At 35.4% G+C, this 27,678-nt stretch overlaps 1 protein-coding gene across 10 annotated transcripts in view; it reads right to left on the bottom strand.

The window, feature by feature from the left end:
- Positions 1-590: 590 nt before the first annotated feature.
- LOC115212097 overlaps positions 591-27,678 on the bottom strand; it is a 28,004-nt gene continuing 916 nt past the window's right edge. Inside the window, exons 2-7 of one of the 10 annotated variants that reach the window (XM_036502926.1) lie at positions 23,887-23,966; positions 22,155-22,187; positions 13,615-13,650; positions 11,383-11,418; positions 10,655-10,690; positions 591-2,830 (exon numbers count right to left, since the gene is read on the bottom strand). In XM_036502926.1, the coding sequence (XP_036358819.1) occupies positions 2,620-2,830; positions 10,655-10,690; positions 11,383-11,418; positions 13,615-13,650; positions 22,155-22,187; positions 23,887-23,966 (432 nt within the window). In that variant the 3' untranslated portion in view covers positions 591-2,619. The remainder of the gene's footprint in view (positions 2,831-10,654; positions 10,691-11,382; positions 11,419-13,614; positions 13,651-22,154; positions 22,188-23,886; positions 23,967-27,678) is intronic. The other 9 variants (XM_036502928.1, XM_036502927.1, XM_036502930.1 and 6 more) reach the window with 9 other exon arrangements.

Below are 27,678 nucleotides of genomic sequence, written 5' to 3'. Positions count from 1 at the left end.
TTAGTTATAAGTTATTCACGTGCGGTTTTGTAGGACTCTTTCAAAGATATGTGAAGTAATTGTGTCTTTGTGCTGTTGAAAGAGTTCAAGTTGTCATCTCTCCAAGAATTTAAGAGTTACAACAAAGCCTAGTTGTACATTAGAGCTGATAAAATTTAGAGCATCTTGCAATTGAATAATCTGATAAGATACTTGGAAGATTTAAGAGACAAGCAGAGTCCATAGCTAGGCATCTTAGCTATGAGGTTCTCATATAAGACATGGTTGAAGGTTTCTCTGACATCAAGGATAAACTATATTACTTCTAATGAGTATATTAGTTCTAAAGAGTAGGGAACTACTAGTGAAAAACACAACAGACCGAGTTTCTGATAGTCTGGTTCTACATAAACCATACTGATGATTAACTGAAACCAAAAAGATAATCTACCAATTGGTGGATTATCTTTGTAGAGAGAGAAAAATTGAAGGGTTTGGTGAGAATACAAGCAAGCTTGCGAGTACAATGTATAAGAGTAATGGATGGAATAGCATTAAAACCAGTTATCTTGTGGGATTAGAGTGCTTAGAAAAATTTTCACATTTGGTAACTTTGTGTTTATGGAAGTGAAGCTGCTGGAGATAAAGAGGAATTTTGAAGGATGAAGATTTTTTTTGTTGCTTTTTTTTGTTTTTGCTGTGTATGTATGTTTTCAGTGCAGGGTTTGAAGCAAAAATAGTTGCACATGTTGGGGTTTTATTTGCAGGAGTAATACTTAGAGACATCTTAGAGCTGCTTTAGGTAGATCCTGCATGTACAGATCCAAAGACTTAGGCTTAGTACCTATAATAAATTTTGCAACTATACTCTTTGTATTATATAGTTTCATTTATTTTAATAAATGCAGCACTCTAAAAATGTTCTAATAGGTGTTGATGTACTGAATGATATATGCAAAAAAATTTTTAATTAATTGAAATTTCCCTCTTAATTGAAGAAAGAAAACAAACACTTAGTGCTAGTTGTTAGTGACTCTCAAAGAATAAGGGAGGTAAATTTACGACAAAAAAAACAGTACCCACAATTATATCTTATAGTCATGAACACACAACTCACAAAATCCTCACTGACCAATGGACCAGGTTTTACTTACATATACAAGAAAATTTACCAAAATTTAAACAGGTTTACTTATAAAATATATATATGTATATTTTTTGGCAAATCAGAAATCCTTATCACTATTAGAAACATTGTACAATTATCTGCAGTAGATAGATACAAGGATTGAAACACCAATGATAGATTTAGAATATTATTGTAAAAATATAATGTAGGCTTTTCAGAATTGGTTTCTTTTGACTGCAAACTAAGGCCAGGTATTTTAAAGAGATGGCTGGAAGTGACATTCGTGCGTTTTCCTAAGGTGACTAGCAGCCTCTTGTTGTGTATTAATCTCAGCATAATTCAGTAGGCCAAAATGGTATTAAATTCTGGTTTCATTAGCAACAAATGTATAAGGGGCCCTGAACAGGACACCAGTCAATCACAGATAAACTTTACCTGAAGATCTGGTATCTATTTACTCTGCACCCAAATAAACTGAGTCAATAAAGAATGAAATGTTCTAACCATAAAGACACTGCTGTGCTTTAATGGTTTGAACTATGATCTGGTAGCTGAATACCTTATCCACTCAGTTCTTTCATAGAAGTGAAGAGAAGCCCAAACCCACGTTACAGGATTCAACTCAAGAAAATCTTACCTTTGATTACCTGGCACTCACCTCTATTGGTTACAACATAGGGCAGTGGTGAAGATGGCTGGGACAGTAAAGTATTAGATACTTTACTGTAATAAGTACCAGTAATATACTGGAATCAAGTTACTGAGCTATACCCAATACTCTACTAAATATGGGCCCTGTACACAGTAAAAAGATTATATGGATTTATTACAACCAGAACTGGTTTAAATAGAGTGGAAATTGCAAATCCATAGACTTTTAGCAGTGTCAGTGTGTTTGTGGGGCTATAAAAGTATCAAACCATAGCTTTGATTTCTGTAATGAGTTCATACATGTATTTGCATATGTAAAGAACAAGCTTATAACCTTTAGTTTTGGTGCATGTGTATGTATAGATGTGTCATTGTAAAGTTTAAGCTTATAGCCTCTAAGTTTACTGAAAGTCCTCCATGTCTACCTTACAGCCTAACTACTTACCTGGTGTCCACATATGTGTACACACCTGTCTACTGGCTTCCTGCAGCCCAATAGAGACCATGGCTTACTGCTATGAAAAGACTCCATGCATAAAATTCTGGAATACCCTACTCCATCCTCACTTAGTTTTCTTTTGTTTCTGTATATTTTTGCTTCCATTTTTTTTTGTCATACAATAAACAGGTAGAACTTACCAGAAACACCTTGAAGTAGTAGTGAGAATATATCAGATGTATGTGAGAGGGGTTTTGAGGACAAAGAGTGGATAGAGAATGAGAGGGTTCAGCAACAATGAACATTCCTCTTCAAAAAAAAAAAAATAGACAGTGGTGATGGGAAGAGGAATTTGCCATGCAGGGTGAGGGCAATGACAAATGAGAAAGGAGGCCACCAATGAGTAGGCCTGTCCATGACCTCATAATCTGGAAGTCCTCATAAATTCATCATAGGAAGGTGGTGCTTCCAGGCAGCATTCTTCATCAGCACTCTGGAATGCCTCCTCATCATCCAAGTTGACTGCGGTCTCTTCTGATGCCATTGATTCAGTGACAGTCTCACTGACCACATAATCTTGATTCATGACCACATCATAGGGTGGTGGGTCATCACTGTACATTCGTAGCCGGCTGTTAATGAGGGAGAGGAAAATGGAATAAATGTTAGAGATTATATGGCAGTTGTCATCATGATCATCATCATCGTCATCATCATCGTCATTATCACCATCATAACAATCTTTACTGTCACCATCACAGGCCCTTATACCACAATTATTATCAACACTACTATCACTACTACAACTATCACCATCATCGCTAATACTAACCTCATGATCAATACTACAGCCACCTTCATTAAAAATACTCACACTACCATGACAACTACTAAAACTAACATCACCACAGTCTCGAGCTCCCTACCACTGCTTCTACTACCACAACTTTTATCCCATCCATCCTTACTACTACTACTACTACAACTACTGCTGCTGCTGCTACTACTACTACTCTCTGCCATATGTTTCAAACATTTTCTACATACAAGTCAATAATGTGCAAAAAGAAAAATTTGATCAAAACATTTGATACAATTTAGTACTATTCTTCATTATTACATTGTAGCATTAAATGCCTTACTGCACTAGCCAGTACCATTTAATGTTACACTACAACATTCAGTATTATACAGTACAATTTAACAAAACAGATATGTATACAAGTATATATTTTTTTAGTATTTCTATATATATAAACGGCAAAATGTCTCTGTGTGTGTCCTTTATACAAATCCACAAATTTTCAGTTAGAGGGCTCGTACTTTCTATGGTCATTTAAAACCATCCAAGGGTGGTCGTGCACATCTTTACATTTCCCCAGTCACCCTGCAAAGCCATTAAAAAATCAATAGAAGTGCCTTTTTGTGAATTTTCTATCCAAAACCCAATCAAAATGCCCGAAACTTGGTACGCCAATTGAATGCCAGCTAGCTGTATGTGATTGGTCGGAAATTTGGACAGTACTCGCGTGTATGTGCACATGCACGCAGCTGTATATGCAAGCACTAGCACTATGACCCGGCAACGCCGGGTCATAGTGCTAGTTATTAATTACTGATAGAAGTTACAGAGTGACTCAAGGGTCAAGAGTTTTATGCATTGGCACTTCTCTGCCCTTGAGCCACTCTCTAACTTCTGCCAATTACTAATAATAAAAAATAACATATGAACACATGTTTTGAGTTCTCTTAGCATTACCAAACTTATGTATGCAAGTATTTATTTGATAACATTAAGTTCTCCCACTATATGAGAAGAAATACAAATAATTATCAGTCATGAATGATCCAGGTAGGTTTTGAACATATCACAAAGAAGCAGAATGGGTAGGAAATAAGGATTTTTTCTACAACAGACACAAGGCTATAATTTTTCAGTAGGAATCAGTTGATTAAATCAATACTAGTACTTGACTGGTGCTTTATTTTATTACCCCTAGAAGAATAAAAGAAGAATGTTACACTGGTGTAATTTGAACTTAGAACATAAAGAGATGAAACTAAAACTGTAAGGTACTCTACTTAATTTTCCACTCAATACAACTGGAACATCTTCCTTATATTCACATAATCATGAGCTACATTTTGACTATCAAGAATTTTGGTGTAATTTTCAAAATTTAACATTCCTATCAATTTAATTTTGATTCTTGACAAGAACCTTTCAATATATAGATAAAGTACTAGGGAAAGTTGGAGACGATCAGAGCTGAGGGGGTGCCCTAACCTAATTCAGTTGTGTTTTCTTTAATTTATATCCCTTTTAATTATATCTGTATGCATGCATGTATGTATGTATGTATGCATGCATGCATGCATGTATGTATGTATGTATGTATGTATGTATGTATGTATGTATGTATGTATGTATGTATGTACGCATATACAATAGTATCAAACAGTGAGAACGAGTGCTCTACACCACATTTAGTAGGTAAATGTTCTTTAGTTAAGGAGAATTAACAAGACAACCAATGGTTTCATATAGAAAAAATCACCACAATCTTCAAGCAATCCACTTGAGAATGCTGGTATAAATTATATACTTGTCAGTGATGGTTGTATATACTTTACTAAATTCAAGTGTCTTTAGGAGATCTTAGAAGATCAATGGGTAAAACTCCACAATGTCAAACTGAATGAATTTACATTTGGGCTTATCTTTAATTTCCTTGAACCATTCAATGGTTGCACTTCTACATATCCATCAAGTAAGGTCCAATTTTAAGAATAGTACAACCTACCTTAAACCAAACATCTATAGACTGAAAAGACATAGACATAGAAAAATATTGTTATACTTCTCCATACAACAAGAATGTCACTACAAATATAGCTAGACATTTTCTGGAACTCACAGATACCTACTTTCCATACTCATATAAATATCACATGATATTTTACAAAAATACAGTTAAAGTTAGCTATAGTTGCCTCCCTAACATAGGACCAATGGTTCTCATTCAAATAAGAATAATGACATTAGGAACATTAGATCTTGTAATTGGAGATCCCTCAATAATTGTCCTAAAGAATATGTTCTTGGAAAAAGAATTGGTGTACAGGGCCAGCATCACTGATATGAATGGAACAATAAAACTATCATCAGAATGACTGGAAATACCTTAGAGGAAAGATACATGGAGCACTTGGCTTCGTTTAGAGACAAGAACAAAAATATACAACATCTTTATCAAATATGGTATAGACCCTTAAAGAGAGGACAACCCCCATGTAAATTTGACCATCATAGAGTCAGTAAATATAGGAGACAGGAGGGAAAACATAACCTATGTATCACAGAGAAATTAAATATCATAACATCAACAGTGAAAATCTCTCTATATATAAAGCTGAAGTTGTCTGTGTATGGCAGGTTTGGTAGCCTTCAACTAACACTATCTCCTCCAAGACCCTGCAGTGCAAGTTGACCAAAATTGAGAGTATGATAGAAGACTTGCTCTTCCTTCCGTAGAAAAAAAATTCAAATCGGACCATGTTAACACCAAAAATTATTTACATCAAAAAGGTGCTGTTTTTCTATGAAAATCCCTATTTATTACGATTTTTTGACTGCTGTGTTGCCATTTTTCGGTGTATTTCAACCAGAAAAATGTTCACTTAAAGAGAATAACAAGCTACATAATGCAAAATTTTTACTTTTCAAAAATACCAATTCTAAAGGGTCAAAACAAACCTGAGCAACGCCGGGCGATACTGGTAGTTTTTAATATTAGTGAAGAAACCTTCTCCTTTATAAGCACAAACAACAATTTAAAGTTTGAAACTTCAAGCATGACCCCTCACCCACCTAGCCACCAACCCAATCTGGGTAAACTTTTGAATATCAGTTACATACATAATATACATTACAGGGATAAACTCCAGAAACTCATATTGAAATACTTAACTATACAAATATATATAACAAATACTCATGTCATTACACGATTTATAAAAATATATGAATATGAACTTCTAAATATTTTTGTGAACTTTCAGCTTCATGGACTAATTTTGTGTTCTAAACCTGTGAAATACCATAAATGATAAAACATTTACATACTCAAACACCAACAAACACATGCTGTTATATATATATAATATATATATATATATATATATATATATATATATATATAAGTGTGCATGAACGTTCTGACATAAGATAATTAACAAATTAATTAATCATTTAGGATGAATGTAAATTCTTGCAAAAATCCAGGGCCAATGCAAGAGAGATAACCATTAAAAAAGTCTTATAAGTCACCTCTGCTGATCTGTGTATCTATTTTGAAATCCCACATACACTAGCATAACCTCATGTATTCTCATCCAAAATAGAGGTGATTACCAGCATTCTCATCCAAAATGGAGACAATTACCAACATTCTCAAGTGGATCACTTGAGGATTGTGGAAAAGTTTTTCACATGGAATCATCGGTTGTCTTGTTAATCCATAAATAAAAATTAGTATGTATATATGTATATGTATGTATGTATGTATGTATGTATGTATGTATGGATATAACAGTTAATTTATATGCGCACGCACACACACGCACATACACACACACATACATACATACATACATATATGTTTCATTTTTTAGCATAATTTTTTAAAAATTGAGAAAATTAACATGCTTCAATATACTGCTTAGTGTTTTTAGTGTGCCCCTTGTTTATGTATAATTAATTCTCTTTCATTCGTCTCCACCTATTTTGTAACACCTTTGTATACATTTTATTGTCTGAATGAATGGGCCTGGATGACAATAATAAGGAAAAAAACCTATAGTTATTGTCATTATCATCATCATTATTCATATCATTGTCATTATCATAGTGATCTCTATGTAAAAAGATATAGTAAATTGCTCTTCATACATTGGCTGCATTTACCTTACTGTAAGTTCTATGAATAGGCATAGTTCAGTCCTATATGAAACTCAATGAAGGAACATGTCTAACAAAAGAAACAGTTAAATGACAATGATTACTGCAACTATCACAATGGTTTGGTCTCACCCATAGTTATTTTCTATTTACACCAGACAAAATTACCATAAATATTGCATTTATGAAAATACAATTGTTTTTTACATCTTTCTGCATATTAATGACTCATTTTATAGTGAAAAGATATATGTTGAACCATATATTTACTGATTGTACCATGAAGGGTCTGCTTAAAACCTTAATTCATTTTTCAGTAAGAAAACCATAACCAATAAGAGTGACAGCAACATCCATTATTAAATATTCTATCAAAATATCTCACACTCAAGTAACAAATGTTCCATAAGAATTGATCTATCTACATGACAGTTGTCAACATAATAATGGAAAGATGAGTTTGGTTTTCAAATGGTTTGGTCTCACCCATAGTTATTTTCTATTTACACCAGACAAAATTACCATAAATATTGCATTTATGAAAATACAATCGTTTTTTACATCCTCCTGCATATTAATGACTCATGGAGGTAATGAAATGGAGGTATTGAAAATTTACAACAGCAGACAATCCAGAAACATTACCCCGCTCAGATGAGTAGTGAGGTAACACAACACCAAGCACAATCACCTGTCAGTGTACATTTTAAAACAGGACGTTAGGAAGGGCATCCTGTTGTAGAAACCTTGCCAGATCAGATTGGAGCCTGGTACAGCCTTCTGGTTTGCCAGTCCTCAGTCAAACTGTCCAACCGATGCCAGCATGGAAAGTGGACGTTAAACAATGATGATGATTATAAAATTCCAAATATAGGCAATAAATGATTGTCAACAAAATGACAGTAAGCTTGAAATGAAATGAAAATAAAAGACACAACGTAAAAAATAGATCAAGATAGATCAAGAAAATATGAAATGTTAGATTAGAGCAAATATTAGGGAGTATTTACATATGTTGTTAAGATAACTGACAATCTATAAATTTCAAAAGCTTAACACTACTTAAAATTGTGCTATAGTCATATGTTCTCAAGAAGTGAAATAAATACAAACACATACCCCAACCACCACCACACACATACACACACACATCATTATCATCATCATTGTTTCAATGCTTGTTTTTCTGTGCTTGCATGGATCAGATGAAACTTAAGCACAATAATTTCTACCACTGAATGCTTTTTCTATTACCAACTCTCACCTGTTTCCAAACAAAAACTAATATTTCCTTTAAAATTATCCATTAAGAAAAAACAGCTCAAAAGCCAAACATGTCTCATCAGAAGATTGCTAACAACTGACACTGCTTGTATAAGAAGTGACTTGCTTTTCAATCAGCATGCAAATATTATGACAGGAAGAAGGCATGCAAACACACACACACACACACACACACACACACACACACACACAAACACACATGCACGCATACACACACACACACATGCCTGTATATCATCATTGTCATTTTAGTATCCACTTTTCCATGGGAGCATGGGTCAGACAAAATTTGCTGAGACAAATTTTCTACAACTGAATGCCTTACATGTTACTAGCACACACCTGTTTCCAAGCTAGGTAATATTTCTCCATTTCTAGACATATATGTTTTGGAAGACTATAAACAAAAACTCCACTTGCGTGACAGTGACACTTATTTACAAATATAGTGTAATCACCCACCTGCACACACATACACACACTTAAAAGTGGCTTTTAAGCTAGCTCCTGTGAAAGGCACTTCATCGGGCCTTAGGCCCAACAATGATACTTCATGCATTGAGTACATATCAAATTTTATTAAACTTGAACAATATTTATATATATATATATATATATATATATATATATATATATATATATATATATATCATGCCAATTATATATATCATAGGCCAGACTGCTAGCTCCCTTTTTGAGTCTGACTATAGTCCATGCAACATCAATATTCTTCCCTGAGTTTGTGAAATTTGTGTATCCATATATATATCTGACCATAGTCTGTGCAACATCAATATTCTTCCCTGTGTTTGTGAAACTTTTGTATCTCTGCCGTAAGGCTTCATTTCCACACATGCCAGCTGAATTCAATTCGTCCCCAGTCAAAAGACACCTGTTGTTATGTCCTGTTATTATTTTTATAGTATTTATATGGTATTTATATTTGTGTAACATTGTCTGTTTTTCCATCCTTGTTTTTGTATGCATTCGATGCTTTCTTCCAAGGAATCTAATGCTCTAAGCTTAGTTTTTCCTTGGGCTGGCCAGATTGGAGCAATCTCAAGATTAATCATCCAAAATTGAGAGGATGATCTGGTTCTTGATTGAGGATAGAAAGCTTCGAATGACCCATCCTTGTTTTTTTGTATTGTCTATCTAGATGTTTTGTTGTCCCTTTTTGTATCACCTAGTTGTCTGGATGTTTTGCGTTCTTGTCCTATTTTGTATTTTATATATATATATATATAATATATATATATATATATATATATATATACATATAGCAGCATACATACACTTTGTTCTCTCTCTCTCTCTCACTCTCTCTCTATAAATATATATATATATATATTATATATAAGTTTGTGTGTATGTATAAGAAAAAATTCATAATAATAATCCTTTCTACTATAGGCACAAGGCCTGAAACTTAGTGGGAGTGGGAAAGTCGATTACATTGACTCACTGCATAACTGGTACTTAATTTATTGACCCCCAAATGGATGAAAGGCAAAGTCAACCTCAGCAGAATTTGAACTCAGATCATAGCAACAGGTGAAATACCGCTAAGCATTTTGTCTGGCATGTTAACAATTGTGATGATGATGATGATGGTAGTGGTGGTGGTGGTAGTTGGTCACTCCCATCAATTTTGACATATGAGTGTTTGAAGGAGAGGATTTGAAAGAAAAATAATGAGACAAAGTAAAGAACAACTTTAAAAATAAAAGAATAAATGAAGCTGCATCTGTTTGTGATGGATGCATGAATGTAATTTGAGTCCAGGTATGGATTTTGCTATGAAGTCACATTGAGGACACTGATGATTTTGATTTTGTCTGGGAATGGGTAAATGTGTTGTTGATAGCAAGGATATAACTCTTTTATTGTTCTGTTTCTTCAACTCAAATAATAATAATGGTTTCACATTTTGGCACTAGGGCAGCAACAAATATATATGTTTGTATGTATGTATAAAATACATAGGTATGAATTTATATAATATATAATAATTTATGTCAGCACAAGATCTCCAAATGAGAAGTATATGAAATACGGTGATATTTATGACTTTCTCAAGGGTATCAGCAGTGTATAAGATTTTAAATGAACTCCACACAAAAACTGAAACCAAGTTTGTAAATTTGATCTCTCAACAATATTTGCCAAATTTTCACGCTAATATTGTTAAAGATGAATGAAATAAACATACCTGCCAAAGAAAAATGGCCGTGGTGTGGCTGGAGCACTAATGAGAAATAAAGATAGAGTAGACAATTAGATGACCAAATTTAAAGATGGACAAGACTTTTGTGCAAAAGAGTGTCTATTTTGTATGAAATTGGTGACAACATAAGAATAGTGGCTCTAAAGGGTTATCGTATCAGGAGAGGAGGATATTGGGATTGATACAGAAATAAAGGAAAAGCATTGATTGTTAAAAAATGGAATGGTGACTGTGTTATAATAGTAGATATGGATAGAAACATATGAGTTGTGAGTATTTGTTACAACTGTAAGAAATATACCTTAGAGTAGATAATATAAGTATAGATGTGGTGGTGAATATATTAACATTACTGATGGATATACTACAATACAGTGATTGATATGTTACTATACTATGATAGAAAGCTAGACAGTATAGTGATTAGTTTGTTGCTATATTATGGCAGACATATATGCAGTACAGTGATAGTAGTCACTGTATTGTGACGAACATATAGACAGTATAATGCTGTATATTGCAATGATGTGAGGCACATGTTACGATAGGATGTGATATACTATACAATAATACAAGATATGGGATATTGTACATTATACTGGATTGAGATATCAAGTTTACATAAGTGCAGATCTTCTCTCACATGAAAGTTAAGGCTTAGTATGCAGTATAGTGCTAGAGAAAGCTGTTCTGGTGGGAGTGTATAGGTTTACCTTGTATACACTGGTGGCAGAGGACTGTATGGTGTACTGTCAATAGAAATAATACCATTTGATTCACAGATCCAATACAAACAAATGATGGACAAATGGACTGACAAACTCACACACACACACAAATACATTCACAGACACACACATATGTGCACACTTTATTGAAGCAGTCTATTAAAACTGAAGCATGTCAGGAGTTGTGCCCATGCTGCCAAAGATCAAACTCACTCTCAATTGCATTGCCCATTTAATTAATTAAAACTTTTTGGATGACCATATCAAGGGTGCTAATGCCCATTTTACAATGATTACATAATAAGGAGTAGCCCAACATTTTGCAATGATGCTTTAATGAAAATAAAAGAATTTCTATATCTCTTCAATAGTGCTTTTGCCCAGTCCTTTTACTCCAATCAGCTTTGATATGTAATATGGAACACATATTATGGCAGTTTATAATAATATATTGAATCTACGAGTATGAGTCAGATAAGTAACCAACCATTCAATACTCAGAAGAATTAGTAGGGTAGAATGACTCACACGTTAACTTTGAATATCACACTAATGTTGTTGGTTGAGAATCAACAAATAACTTTGGTCTCCTTTAATGGCACAGTGACACACAGTTACTGCACATATGAAGGAAAAGGTTTTTATTACACTCACTCTCCATTTAAACAACACCTAGTGAAAGCCCTCAAAGTTACAAAGTACTAAGAGATTTCACTCCCAGTCTCTGATAATTTCTTTTTGCAACCTCAGAAAAATAGCATTTTCAAAAGTGAATCGCAAAGGATATTTCTCTTCAGAACTAAAAGATATTTGAACCATTATCATTTGCTGACATTCTACAAGGTTCAAATATGACCCACATTGTAAACTTCTCACATATTTAGATCAGAGACACATACATATATTCCATATTCTATATTACATGTAAGGCTCTGACTGATTACTAATGATTCACTCATCAACACATGACAACTACTGGCTCACAGGCATAGTTTACTCTCTCTCTCTCTCTCTCTCTCTCCCACTATTAGAATGGTTTCTGTTCAACCAAACAAACAAATTACAAACTGTCAACTGCCTAGTGCACACAATGCAACCACATCTTTGTATCCTTCCAAATCCTGCACTAAACATGTTACACAATCATTTTTACTCAAAACTGGAGCTCTTTGAATTTTTACCAGTTCTATGTTGTTCCTTCAGCTTTGGGTAAAAGAAAATACATGAGGATCAGTGAATTTTGATTTTATTCAATATATTCCCCTCTCAGATTTACATGCTTATTGCAGCAGTTTTTCTAAGCTCTGTGAAAGGTTGGGCTTCCAACCAGGCCTCTTGTGATACCCTTAAAGCCAAGAACTTTACAGCAGCCCCTTGTACAAGGATTCAACCCACACCACTCTCTGAGGACCTACAGACATCATAGGTTCTAATCCTTTTCATTCAACTAAGAAAAGAAAAAGATTTTTTCACCTGTGATCAGCTCTGCTTGATCAGATCAGAAGAAAGTAAATGATTGAACAATTAGGAGCAACTCACAACTCTACTAATTTCAATCTTAAGTCAAGTGTAAAAGCCATGATGCACATTCTATCATTCAATGATTTGCTATGTAATATTACATCCGTCTTACCATTAATTTTGTTTAAAGTCCACAACAAAAGTAGAAATATTTTTGCATGCGATACTGTGGACCGAATACAATTTTTGATGCCGCAATGTTTTAATGTACACATGTACATATATTTGTGTGTGTAAATGTGTTTGTGAAGTGTGTGTGAGTGTAAGAGTGTGTGTGCCATTTTGAACTGAGAGATGGAGTACCTAAATCTGTGTTGTTCTAATGTTATAGTGTGTTCTTAATGTATTAACATGTTTATGACGAGTGAACATATAGTACAGGGAATGTATTTGTTCTTGTTGTAGTATTGTTGCAGTGTGCTGTTATATGTTTAGGTATTTGTGGAAGTTTGGTAGACATCATACATGGCTGGCTGTGTGATTTGGTTTTCTTGTATATCTAAATCCGGATTTATACAAAGGTAACTCTCCACAGAATTTTGATTTAAGTGTTCCCACCATCCTAGAATATTTCAATGTTGGTTGGGTTTATATTCAAGATATATCAGAAACCTACTGATATTATTAGAATGTAAGCAGCTCCACCAGGAACAAGGCAGTTGAAAAATTTAGGTAAGTGTTAGAAGTGTGGGTTACCTGGAGTAAGATGGCGGGCCAGGGCTGTACTGGATACTGTAAGTAAAATAGAAATTTGAAACAGCACTGGTACATTACTGAGTCAAACACTGAGTGGTGCTGATATCATAGGTGTTAGTGGTAGTAGCAGTGGCAGTGATTTGAATAGCTGGTGTCAGTGGTATTAGTTATGATGTAAGCAGGGATAATGTGAATCCTGAGAGTGTCATTGTGAGTGGTTGCAGTGTGTATAATAGTAATCGTATGAGGTATGGTTTAAGTAACAGACACATGAGAAAGTAAGAAATATAAATCGGTGAGGAATAGAGTAAGGTGCAGAGTTACATTAGTGTGGCTGATAGAAAGGGAAAATGGTACAGGGAAAACTAGATGACTTAGTAATCAGTTCACCACAACAAGTTTAATAACCATTTGTTTTAAATAGCCATAAGACTTTTTTTTGAAAGGGGTGTAATTTAATCAACTTCATTATATTACAAGTATTTATTTATTTACTACCAGAAAAAAATCAATAATAAGGTTGGCCATATTTGAACTTGAAATGTAAATTGTAAAAGTAAATATATGAAATCTTTGGTTTTACATTTATATTTCCAAGCTGCCATATGTGGAACTGGTTTGTTGCATAATATGTTGTCACTGATCCTGATCCTTTGTTATGTTGTTTATAAGACAACACAGAAGTCAATTTACAAAGTTGGTAATAATGCCACAGTGACTAGTACATCACACCATTCTTTCCAAGTTGCATGGGCATGTTATATCACAATTCCAAGGTAAACTGGAACAAACTTACACTACCATATATTTGATGTGTGCTCAAACACACAACAGGAGTCTTGCTGCATAGATTTAATTCAAAATTTTACATTTCCATAGCTCACCAAGCTATCAGAGCATGGATACTAGAATATTGTAGAATATTGTACTTACAAAATAACAATTTCCTGTCTGGGGTGACAAATATCTCACATCAACTTAACATATTGTAATAAGCACAAGAGTTTAGAAGACATATATGGAGGAATTACAACCATGTTTCGTGGTCTGCTACCACAACAGCTCCTTTATAGGATCCAGTTAGCTCAAGACATCATCAGGAGGAACCACGTCCGGTTTCGGCCCCTACTCCTCTACCGTTTTGACGTGGCGAGGCCCCTACTTTCGGAGGTGTCTTCAGCTCTGGTGTTGGGTGCATGTCTTCTTTCTTCTTCTTTCTGCTGTTTCCTGGCCTCTTCAATGTATCATCAGCGAGTGTCAGCCACTGACTAACTGACTTGTCAAATTTTTCCCTTTAAATACCTGCCGCTAGGCTCCAGCATATTACTTATTTAGACTTAAAGTCCTCCTGCACTGTGAAACATATGAGGCAGAATGCTCAATCTAGCATGATCAATCTGCTGCAGATCTTACCACTCATATCAAAAAAGCTCTCACGTATTTGAGGTGTTTCTGGAAAATTTAGTGCTAGGTTTTCTTGGAACAGTTCTGTTTTTCTTTCTTCTGGTGTCCGTGTCATTGCAGTCTATGTATATCAAGTGACTGGCTGGCACAAAACATCACTTGACAGTTATAACTGATGCAGCACCATGCTTTGCAGTAGCTGGGATTTACTTCACAGAAGGATTACCTCATTTGTAATTCTATCTCATCAGGTGTATTTGGGGAATTTCTCCTAATTCTAAATTGTCTCAGTCAACCAATCTGTCTGTTAAAGGTACCAGGTCATCTAGGAATATTATCTATGATACATAGTTGTCCTGTCCATGAAATTTGAGTTAAGTGCAATCAGTTATGAATCCCTTAACATTACATTATATTTCATATCAGTGTACTGGCTAAATGAAATAATTGTCACTTCTCTGCAAATATTCAATTTCTGACATTAGGAAAAGAAACTTCAGTTCTAATCCTACAAGGCCCAAATGAAGTTGAATGAAAATCAAGAGAGGAATTAATAGGTTATTATTGGGAATGTGATACAAGCAAATGCAAAGAACCAGTTTTCAATCACACGACTGTTAGTAACAACAATGCTGACTTACACTAAGTTGCAATATTATTTGAAAGTTATATTATCTATTGTACATAGAATTATTGACTACATCTCTAACCATCAACATTAAGTCATAAACCATATACTGCACACTGCAATATCTACTTCATATTTTACCATCAACGGCAAAATCCATATTAAGTGGCATTATTGACAGCAAGTTGCACCATTTATCATAACAAGTTTCAACATTCACTGAGAAGTTTACAGCATCAGCACCAAACTTTAAGATGTTTATCAATAAAGCAGTTTTGTACACATTTATGAACTTGCAACACAAAAAAAAAAAAAAATGGGAATATTTTGTATGTAAGGAGAAGAAAGAAGGTAAAGTGAAAGAATCTTCAATTCTTTTTTCCTTTTCTCATGATACAAGATTTTGCAAAAAATGCCAGTTATGAAATAAAACCTAGTTGTTTCCTTCAACATCCTATTTCTCTCTATCATCAACATCATGGCTATTATTGTTATAACAATCTATATATAACAATATCAATCATTATTATCATCATCATTGTTGTTGTCATCATCATCAACAACATTGTTACAGGTCCTATAAAACAGCATCTCAGGTCTCCTTCCACCTTCTTCTACCTATGTTTCTAAATCACATCCACCATCTACTATAAAACCATGCCAATTCCCCGACACCACAACATATAATATTTTATATGGAGAACCAACATATTTGTTTGTCAGTTGCATTTTCATTTCCATTGTACTTCACCTTAACAAAACATCCAATAGATCTCACACAGCCTATTCATCAACAACATTTCTTTTTCAACTTCATATATCTATTTACAAAACAAGATGTCACAGTTTTGGAGGCAGTGATAACCTGGTTATACACTCCATAGTTATACTGTTGCATATTTAGTTGCCAGAGACTGATCCATGACAACATGGAACATGGACGTTAAATGATGATGATTATGACAACGACGATGACGATGACGACAACAACGGTGACAATGATGATGATGTGATGTTGATGATGATAATAAAATATAAATATCATTTTAATTTTAAATGTGGCAATATTTTACATTTCCTCTTTGTAACATAATCCATTCTGCAAACAATCTTTTTTATTATAGGCACAAGGCCTGAAATTTTGCAGGACAGGGCAGATTTATTTAGCCAGTGGGGAAGCAGATAAGAAAAAATTTGCCAATGTTCTGCACTGTGAGGACCAAAGATTTGAGGTATTTCGTGTTGCAAGACAGTACGTGAGAGAGAATCGTGATGTGGTAGGAAAGAAATGTGTTCGCATGGATGATGGTTCACTTGCTCTAAATGAGGATGCAAAGAGAGAGGTTTGGAGATGCCATTATGAAAGGTTGCTGAATAAAGAAAATGAATGGGAGAAAGAGTGTCTGCCAAATGTTGACCCAACAGAGGGACCAGCTATCCGAGTTGACAGTACCTTGGTAGATAAGGCAATTAGAAGTATGAAGACAGGGAAAGCCCCAGGCCCATCAGGAATTACTGGAGAGATGCTCAAAAATATCTGGCAGTGTCGGCTATAGCCTAGTCACCGTATAGTTAACCAGGTGATACACGAAGGAGTCGTACCCAATATCTTGTGTAGCAGCATAATAGTCAACTGCTACAAAGGTAAAGGTGACGCTTTAGATACAAATAATTACAGAGGTATCAAGCTGTTGGATCAGGTAATGAAGGTTACAGAGAGGGTTATAGCCCAACTGATTAGGGAGAGAGTCAGCTTGGATGAGATGCAGTTTGGTTTTGTGCCAGGGAAAAGCACCACTGATGCCATATTTCTGGTAAGATAGCTGCAGGAGAAATACCTAGCCAAAGATAAACCCCTGTACCTGGCTTTCGTTGACATGGAGAAAGCCTTTGACAGGGTCCCCCGATCCCTTATCTGGTGGTCAATGAGGAAACTAGGGATAGATGAATGGTTAGTGAGAGCTGTGCAAGCCATGTACAGGGATGCTGTAAGTAAGGTGAGGGTTGGCAATGAGTACACTGAAGAATTCAGAGTAGAGGTAGGGGTCCACCAAGGTTCAGTCCTCAGCCCCCTCCTATTTATCATAGTCCTCCAGGCAATAATGGAGGAATTCAAGACAGGATGCCACTGGGAGCTCTTCTATGCTGATGACCTTGCTCTAATTGCTGAGTCACTATCAGAACTAGAGGAGAAGTTTCAAGTGTGGAAACAAGGATTAGAATCGAAGGGCCCTAGAATCAACCTAGCTAAAACCAAAGTCCTAATAAGTAGGAAGGCAGGCAAACCACAAATTTCTTCAGGTAGATGGCCCTGCTCGATCTGTAGTAGAAGCGTAGGTAGAAACTCTATAAGATGTACCCAGTGTAAGCTATGGACACATAAGAGGTGCAATAATATCAAAGGAAGGCTAACTGGGAAGATAGTTTTTGTATGTGGGAGATGCTCCTGAGCAATAAACACTGAAAATGTGCAGATAACAACTTCCGCCACATTCCAGGGAGAAAAACTAGAAGTAGTTGATAACTTCCGTTACCTAGGTGACCAAGTCAGTAGTAGAGGAGGGTGCGCTGAAAGTGTAGCAGTGTAGCTGCTAGAATAAGAATAGCTTGGGCAAAGTTTAGGGAGCTCTTACCTCTGCTGGTGACAAAGGGCCGCTCGCTCAGAGTAAAAGGTAGACCGTATGAGACTTGTGTACGAACAGCCATGCTACATGGCAGTGAAACATGGGCTGTGACTGCTGAGGACATGCATAAGCTCACAAGGAATGAAGCCAGTATGATTCGATTGATGTGTAATGTCAGTGTGCATACTCGACAGAGTGTAAGTACCTTGAGAGAAAAGTTGAACCTAAGAAGCATTAGATGTGGTGTGCAAGAGAGACGACTGTGCTGGTATGGTCATGTGGCGAGAATGGATGAGGATAGCTGTGTGAAAAAGTGCCACACCCTAGCAGTTGAGGGAACCTGTTGAAGAGGCAGACCCAGGAAGACCTGGGATGAAGTAGTGAAGCACGACCTTCGAACATTAGGCCTCACCAAGGAAATGACTAGCAACCGAGACTTTTGGAAATATGCTGTGCTTGAGAAGACCCAGCAAGCCAAATGAGACCATAACCTGTGGCCTATGCCAGGAGCATAACCAGCCCGCTTATGCATACCTTTTCCTTCTTTGGTCACTAAACTCTACTTGTGAAAACCTGTTGAAGCAAGTGAAATCGAAATCAAAATCAAATTCGATGACTGGCATCCATGCTAGCAGGGTGCAAAGAGCACCATATGAGTGTGATTGTTGACAGAGCGGCTAACCGGCTTCCATGCCAGTAGCACATAAAAGGACACCATTCGAGTGTGATCATTACCAGCATCGCCTTACTGGCACTTGTGCCCGTGCTAGTAGGGTGGCAAGAGCACCATCCAAGTGTGATCGTTGCCAGAGCAGCCAACTGGCTTCCATGCCAGTGGCACGTAAAAGGGCACCATTCGAGCGTGATCGTTACCAACGTCGCCTTACTGGCACCTGTGCCGGTGGCATGTGTAAAAAGTTTCAAGCGAGGTCATTGCCAGTACCGCCTGAATGGCACGTAAAAAGCTCCCACTACACTCTCGGAGTGGTTGGCGTTAGGAAGGGCATCCAGCTGTAGAAACTCTGCCAGATCAAGATATCAAGATTGGAGCCTGGTGCAGCCATCTGGTTCACCAGCCCTCAGTCAAAATTGTCCAACCCATGCTAGCATGGAAAGCGGACATTAAACGATGATGATAATGATGATGATGATGATGTGCTAGTAAATTGATTCTTATGTTATCAACCCAAAGATACACTGCATTTGTTTTAATTAATTTTGAAAATAGTGAAAAATTTACTTAAATAACTTTGTCATTATTACAATGGTGTTTGGAGCATAGATTAATGTGAAATTTTGATATGACATTTTAATTTGGAGAATTTTAAAACAGGAAAATTGAATCAGGGAACTAAAGGTGATTTCAGGAAGGTTGGTATCAAAAGAGTTAATAACAATAATAAGAATAATTTCTTGCATAAGTATAATGTTATTGTAAAAAAAAAAAACTTTGGGAATAGAAGAATGAAAAGGTAAAGTGAACCTAGTACATTACTGGATGTGAGGCAAAGTTGAACTTAGAATTTAAACGGTTACAACTAAATACCACAAGCTCGTTGCTCAATCATTATAAATTCATTCCAGCTTTAGTAGCTCTAATAATAATAATAATAATAATAATGATGATGATGATGATGATGATGGTGATGCTGATGATGGTGGTGGTGGTGGTGGCGGCGGCGGCGGTGTTGTTGTTGTTGGTGGTGGTGGCAGCAGTAGTAGTAGTGGTGATAGTCATGTCGGTACAAATGATGATGACATATACATTGATGAGGACTATGATGTTGACAACAATAGTGAGGATGATTAGTGGTGGTGGTCATAATTTCTTATATAGAAATGAACTCCCAGATTTATAGAGCTGAAGAAATTGGATGTAGCATTCATAAGGTGGAAATAGTTTCAACCAGAAATTGAAATTAGATGACACTTAATTTACTATGTATTTACTGCATCATCGTTAACATCATCATCATCATCATTAATATTAATATTGTCGTCATCATTGTCATCATAGTTAACAACTACAATAACATCAATAACACAGCAGCAAAAACAGTAACGTCAGCAAATTCAAGCAGTTTAAAAAATAATAACAGCAACAACAGGAACACCAACCTAAACCAGTATAATTATTTATTTAACACAATGACAATAAAAATAGAACTTTACAACAAAGTACAAGACAATGCATGGAACGGTGTGAATGACAACAATAAGAATGTGACAACAACAACAACAGACTAGATAAATGAAAGATGACATCAAAGATGAGTCATCCCTTTTGTGTTTTAAAGTAAATTTTGTTATTATTTTTACTAGAATGAAATGTTTACAAATATATGAGGTATTATTAGATGGTGTCTAAACATAATGATTGTTTGATGATTGAAGTTGGCTCGGTGTGTGTGTGTGTGTGTGTGTATGTGTGTGTGTGTGTGTGCGTGTGTATGCATGAGTGCGCATGCGCATGTGTGTGTGCGTGCACACGTGTGTGTGTGTGTACTTGCTGACTATAAATGAAGGATAATCTGTTTCTCATCAGGCATAATACAACATAAATGCTGATTCAGGAACAAGACACAATAGCAAAGAAGACCAAAGGGATTAGAGAGAATGAATAGAAATATGGATAGAGAGAGTTATGAGGATGAAGACATGTATGAGGCTGAGTAGCTGTGTAGGGATGAGTATTCATATGAGTACAAGTATGATGATGAGTATTGATGATGAATATTGTAAATGATTACAAATAGTTATAAGGTTGAGTGTTAATTTTATAATCAAGAGACTGAGTAGAGGTATGTTTGAATGCAAGCATGAATATAAGAACAGGAGTTATGTCATCACATGAACTGCTTCCCTCTGTGTCTCTACAATGCTTTAGTAGAACATGATGTATCTACAAGGGACATAGTAAAGTGTGAGATGGGGAAATAGGATTGCAATTTTAGATCAGCATCCAATTAACACAGAACACAAATGACATGCAACCTGAACAGAACGTCTGGTTACAGACTACTTAGAATATACTGTAGAGCCCCTAACACTGTCATGACAGACTTAGAATATAATTCTGCTGCTAATTCATTCTTCCAGTTTCCCAGGAACTGGCCAAAAGATCCTCACTATTGTTTGATATAATCACAAACAACTACCTGAAGATATTCTGATATATAATTTTACAGTTAGCAAAAACTATACTTTTTAAAATTCATTTACTGGATGCATTTGTGAACAATAGCACCACTGGATGTTAATGGGTTAATAGGATTGTAAACAGATAACCAGATATCTATTAGTTCACTATATTCCTGATGGTGACAATGACAATAGGTGTATTATAGACATGGCTCTGATGACAGCTTCTGAAAGTTCCTTCCTTATTTTGACCAACGTGTAAGTTTTGGCATCAAGTGTTGAAGGGTATGCATAAGCATGAATGAATGTATTAGTCTTTATATGTACAATAGCATCCATACTGCAGTGACAACATTGTTCAATGCACTGAAGAGCTTTATATTGTGTGAATTTTATAGAGCACTGTTGCTGCAACAACCTGTCTCCTGTGATGTAGGTTTTTGATGATGAGATGGTGAGCTTTTTAACAGTCTCAGTTCCTTCAACTACAATGATCTTGAAAGATATTCTCTGCAAAAAGATCGCTCACATTTGAGATAATCCACATGAATAGTGGTATTGCATTATAGATACTAAAACAAAACAAGAATGAAGAGTATTCACAGACATTATTGCTAAAACTGTGACACGATATATTTCTTTGGATCCGAAAGTCTAGTCTTCAGTGATGTGACAGTGTTGACAAAAAATATAAACTGAAATTTGTACACATGACAACAAAGAAGAACATGTATAGATTTTACCTCAAAAATGTTGGTGTAGTTGGTCTGGTTGGTCTGAAATGTTTACAAAGATTTCATTAAGTTAACATTTCAGATCAACAATATTCAGATGAAAAAGACAAGGAAGAAATATTTTAAAATGATAAATAAAATTAGTGACATGGGTAGTAGATGGTAGGTATAGTATAGGTAAGTGATAGTGATATATAGCCTTGTGATTGTAATGGATAACAGCTACTGAAGAGTTACATAATGACAACATGGACATGTGCTGATAGTAGTTGATAGCAAAGGTAAAAGTAAGTGATAGTGATGTGGACATATGACGACAGTTGATAGTTGCTACAGCAGAGGTAAGTGGTAACAGTGGTGTGGACATGTGGTGGTCCTGAGTTGCAGCTACATAATAGAGGTGAGTGAGGTGGTATAGGCGGCGAGCTAGCAGAATCGTTAGCACGTCGGGCGAAATGCTTAGCGGTATTTCGTCTGCCGTTACGTTGTGAGTTCAAATTCCGCCGAGGTCGACTTTACCTTTCATCCTTTCGGGGTCGATAAATTAAGTACCAGTTAAGCACTGGGGTCGATATAATCGACTTAATACCTATGTCTGTCCATGTTTGTCCCCTCTATGTTCAGCCCCTTGTGGGTAATAAAGAAATAGGTATAGATTTATGGAGGTAGCAGACGGTGGCTATAGCAGAGGTAGGTGACAGTGGTAAGAAAGATGTGATTGTCATAGACGATAGCTACAGTAGAGTTAGGTGATATCAGTATGGATATGCATTGGTAGCTACAGAAGAGATAGGTGAGTGGTACAGACATGTGGTTGTAGTGGTTAGTAGCTATAGTAGAGGTAGGTGATGGTAACATGGATTGTTAACAGCAAAGTAAGGTGAAGGTGATATAAGTATGCAATGATAGTGATTGTTAGAGTAGGCAAAGATGACAGAAGTAGGAATTTGAAAAGATTGTGAAAAAGATTGGATAATATGATTCATGGAGGGGTCTAAAAGATGGGATGCAGAAAATTCATGGGAGAAGGAGAGTAAGGTGGCTGAAGTAGAGATGAACAGAGGTGGTGTGCAACTAGCTAATTCAAAGGAACGAACACCATTTTAATAGCAATAGAAGTAGAGAGAAGCAACAGCATGACTCTAAGTCAGAGGTTGTTGTGTGTTTGTGAATGAGTCATTGTAAATCAATTGAAAAGTTTTCTTTTGGATACAGTCTAAAATGTTTGTGGATGGGCAACTGACTATTACATATAAGTATGTAGAGCACCAGTGTAGATCTTATTTGAGCTGTGTATTCAGTCAGTAACTGATCAGAAATTAAATATTTTGGGGGCTTTGAAGTGAAAGCTTGGTCTTTGAGTTTGGGTTATATTAAAGATGCAGGATTGTCATGAGAAATCATCAGAAATTGTGTTGTCAAACATTTTAGCAACTTTGAATACTTCTGGTGTTAATATGTAATGGTAGTAGATGGTAGCTAGAAATAAAAGTCACAGTGGCATAGATGTGTGATAAGAGAAGATAGAATAGTAGTTTATAGGGGCATTATTATGGTAGTTGATAGTAGCTAAAGATGTAAATTATAGTGGTATAACTTTCATTTCTTTTACTCAAGCACTTGACATATCTCTTTGGTACAAGACCAAACTTACTTAGTCCTGCTCCTGTCACAATACTTACCTGCAACTACCACCACTAATAGCAAAAGAACTCCCTTCAGACATCCATAGGAATCTTACCTGGGACATTCTTGGATTTCTGCTATGTCTTGAGACTCTGATACTCGTATGTCACAGAGATTTGAAGAATCATTGCGAAGCTGGAAAATAACAGCTATACATCTGAGAATTAATCAACAATGATTAGATCTTATGTTTTTATTTAATAGTAGATGAATTGATATTAAATGACAAATATAGTTCAACTTTTTAAATGCACTTTACATATAGGTGCAGACATGGCTGTGTGGTAAGAAACTTGCTTCCTAACCATATGGTTCCAGGCTCAGTTCCACTACATGACACCTTGGACAAGTGTCTTCTACTATAGCTTTGGGGCAACTAAACCTTGAGAGTGTATTTGGCAGATGGAAACAGAAAGAAGCTAGTCAAGTATATACAGGGTGGGCCAAAAGTCGCGAGACAGTAAATCAAAATCCCATAAATACTATCTATAATTCTGTATTGGCTCAAATGGGAAAATATGTCACTCATGAAGGACATCATTTGAACAATTTTCATGATGTTTCATATTTAGATGCTTTTATCAAATTCATTCAGTTGTTAAACATATATAAATCTTGGAATTAACTGGTTTTGATTTACTGACAGGTGACTTTTGGCTAACCCTGTATATATATAGAGCCGAAATGGAGCTCCAGCGATCTGCTACAGTACTTACTTGGCATACCTAATCATTTAGATCACCCGTGAACTAAACCCCCATACTTTGTGTGTGTGTATACATATATATATATATATATATATATATATATATATGTGTGTGTGTGTGTGTGTGTGTGTGTGGTGTGTGTGTGTGTACATACATACACACACAAATATATATGTATATATATATGTGTGTGAATATATATATATATATATACACACACACACAAACATACATATGTATATATATATATACATACATATGTATGTATGTGTGTGTGTGTATATATATACAAACAAACTCATACATACATATGTATGAATGTATATACATATATATATATATATATATATATATAAATACACAAACACATACATATATATATATATATATATAAATACACAAACACATACATATATATATATATATATATATTCGGCAAAAGAGACATCGGAATAAGTAACAGGCTTTAAAAAACAAGCACTGGGGTTGATTCATTCAACTAAAAATTCTTCAAGGTGGTGTTCCAACATGGCTGCAGTCTAATAACTGAAACAAGTAAAAAGTAAAAAATAAAAGATGAAGGCGAAGGCATAATAAACTCACTCTCTCTTTCTCTCTTTTACCTTTTAATCCTGTTTATAAACAAATGTTTCTACCACCCCACCCAGTTAACTCCATTTGGTATATCCCCCAATTCATCTTAATTAACAAATATAATAGCTCAGAGAAAATTTTGTGCTTCTTCACAACTACACCCTGTAGAAAACTGCCCCTTTATTCCCTCTAGCTAAACTTCTGTTAAATTAACTAGTTGGTCTACCCTAATTTGTTGGCTTAATGATAAAATCTCATGTTTGTTCTCAAGGACTGAATTTAGTTTGTCCTCCTATATATCAACAAACATTACATACTGGACATTAACAGCATACTCAGTGTAAAAATTTACACATTGAAAGACCACATAAATATACTGTGACATACATATATACACATACACGATTCATATGTATACATATTTCCCAAAACAAATATACACAATATATAACAACTAAATTAGAAAGATGTGTAACACAAGTACATGTCCACACAAACTCCACATGCACACATCCATGCATACTCCACCCTACACACAGCACAACATACATGTACAATTCACGCACATATATACTCTCACTTAACACAACAAAACAAAGTTATTATACACACACATATTTACCCAACACACATACACACCATAAATATTTGCAACATGCATACACACACAACCAAATATACCACCACAAAAACACACATTCACATATAAATATCAAATAGATTTACAACAACCAAGCAACCAACACACACACAAAACATGGACACATATCTGCAGGAATTGATTTCTTCTAGAAATAAGGAGATAAGCCATTGAAAATTGTTCACTCTTATCTGATTCTAAAAATTTCTATAGGCTTCAGTAATTGCAGAGAAAAGCCTAATATGTATGTATGTGTATACATACATACACACATACATACATATATATATATATATATATATATATATATATATATATATTATATATATATATATACACACACACACACACTCTCTCTCTCTCTCTTAAACACACATATACAGAAAGAGAGACAAAGAGAGAGAGGAGGGAAGGAAAGATAGAGCTAGCTTTCAGCACTGTTGAAAGCAATGGGGGTAGGTGAAGGAAAGATCTTGCCCAACTCATATTTAGCAATATTTCTTGATGTTGGCACAATGCCACCAACTTATAGAGTAGGGATATAGCTGGTTGAATAAACCTCATTTCATACTTGATTCTAAACACAGTTTATCAAACTTGGAGAAATAAAAACAAAAGTCAGCTTAAGTATAATTTAAATTCAAAGTAAAAACAGATCATACTTAAACACTGCAAAGCATTTAATCTAGCTGGTTCTTTACAACTTGTCCCATTTCTTAGGTTTCCAGGTTTAATAAAACTGCTAATAAGAATAATCTGTTGACTTGACCACTCTTTGCAAGAGATGAGATGCAGTTGATCTGACTGTCACCAGTACATCACTGGTGTCAATCAGTCATTTTTATATCTTTTATTTTTTACTTCTTACTTGTTTCAGTCATTAGACTGCAGCCATGCTGGAACACAACCTTGAAGAATGTTTAGTTGAATGAATCAAGCCCAGTACTTATTCTGATGTCTCTTTTGCCGAATATATACCGATATATAAATATGTATATAACACCATTCAAGCATGATCGTTACCTGCGTCGCCTTACTACCACTTGTGCTAGTGGCACGTGAAAAAAAAAACATTCGAGCGAGGTTGTTGCCAGTGCTGCCGGACTGGCTCCTGTGCAGGTGGCAGATAAAAAGCATCATTTGAGCGTGGCTGTTGCCAGTACTGCCAAACTAGCCCTCATGCCAGTAGCACGTAAAAGCACCTACTACACTCTCAGAGTGGTTGGCGTTAGGAAGGGCATCCAGCTGTAGAAACTCTGCCAGATCAGTTTGTAGTCTGGTTTGCCAGACCTCAGTCAAATCATCCAACCCATGCTAGCATGGAAAGCAGACGTTAAACGATGATGATGATGATGATGATGATGATGATATATATGTATGTATGTATGTATATATATATATATATATATATATATATATATATATATATATATATATACATATGTGTGTATATGTGTGTGTATGTCCCCTGACAATAAATCAAAACCATTTATCAAAGGGTTATAGAAAGTCAAACTGTGGTTTAAAAAGTTGATTCCTCAAACACCTAGTTCCATTTTTTTTTATCTCAGTGAGCAGCACTTTGGGGAAGTGTCTTTTGCCATAAGTAACTATTTGCAACTATAGTCAACATAATTAATTTGAACTGTATTACTGGTATTGACTTTATTGACCACTGAGAGATGCAAAACTAATATAGTCCCACTGCATTACCTGTTTTTGAACTCAGAATATACCAAGATGAAACTAAACACATTATGCCATTCAATCTGGCACTTTGCCATTTATGTCACTCAGTATGTTTACTACATATGATTCAATATTAGCACAGGATTAAGGGAGTAGTAGAAGCTCCCTACAGTGCACCAGCCAAACTGCTTTACATTATTTACTTTCTTCCATCTAT

The sequence above is a fragment of the Octopus sinensis genome, linkage group LG5 (assembly GCF_006345805.1).
Source record: "Octopus sinensis linkage group LG5, ASM634580v1, whole genome shotgun sequence".
In the NCBI taxonomy this organism is placed as follows: Eukaryota; Metazoa; Mollusca; class Cephalopoda; order Octopoda; family Octopodidae; genus Octopus; species Octopus sinensis.
The sequence above is the reverse complement of the archived record's forward strand: the minus strand, read 5'-3'. Positions and strand labels throughout refer to the sequence as shown.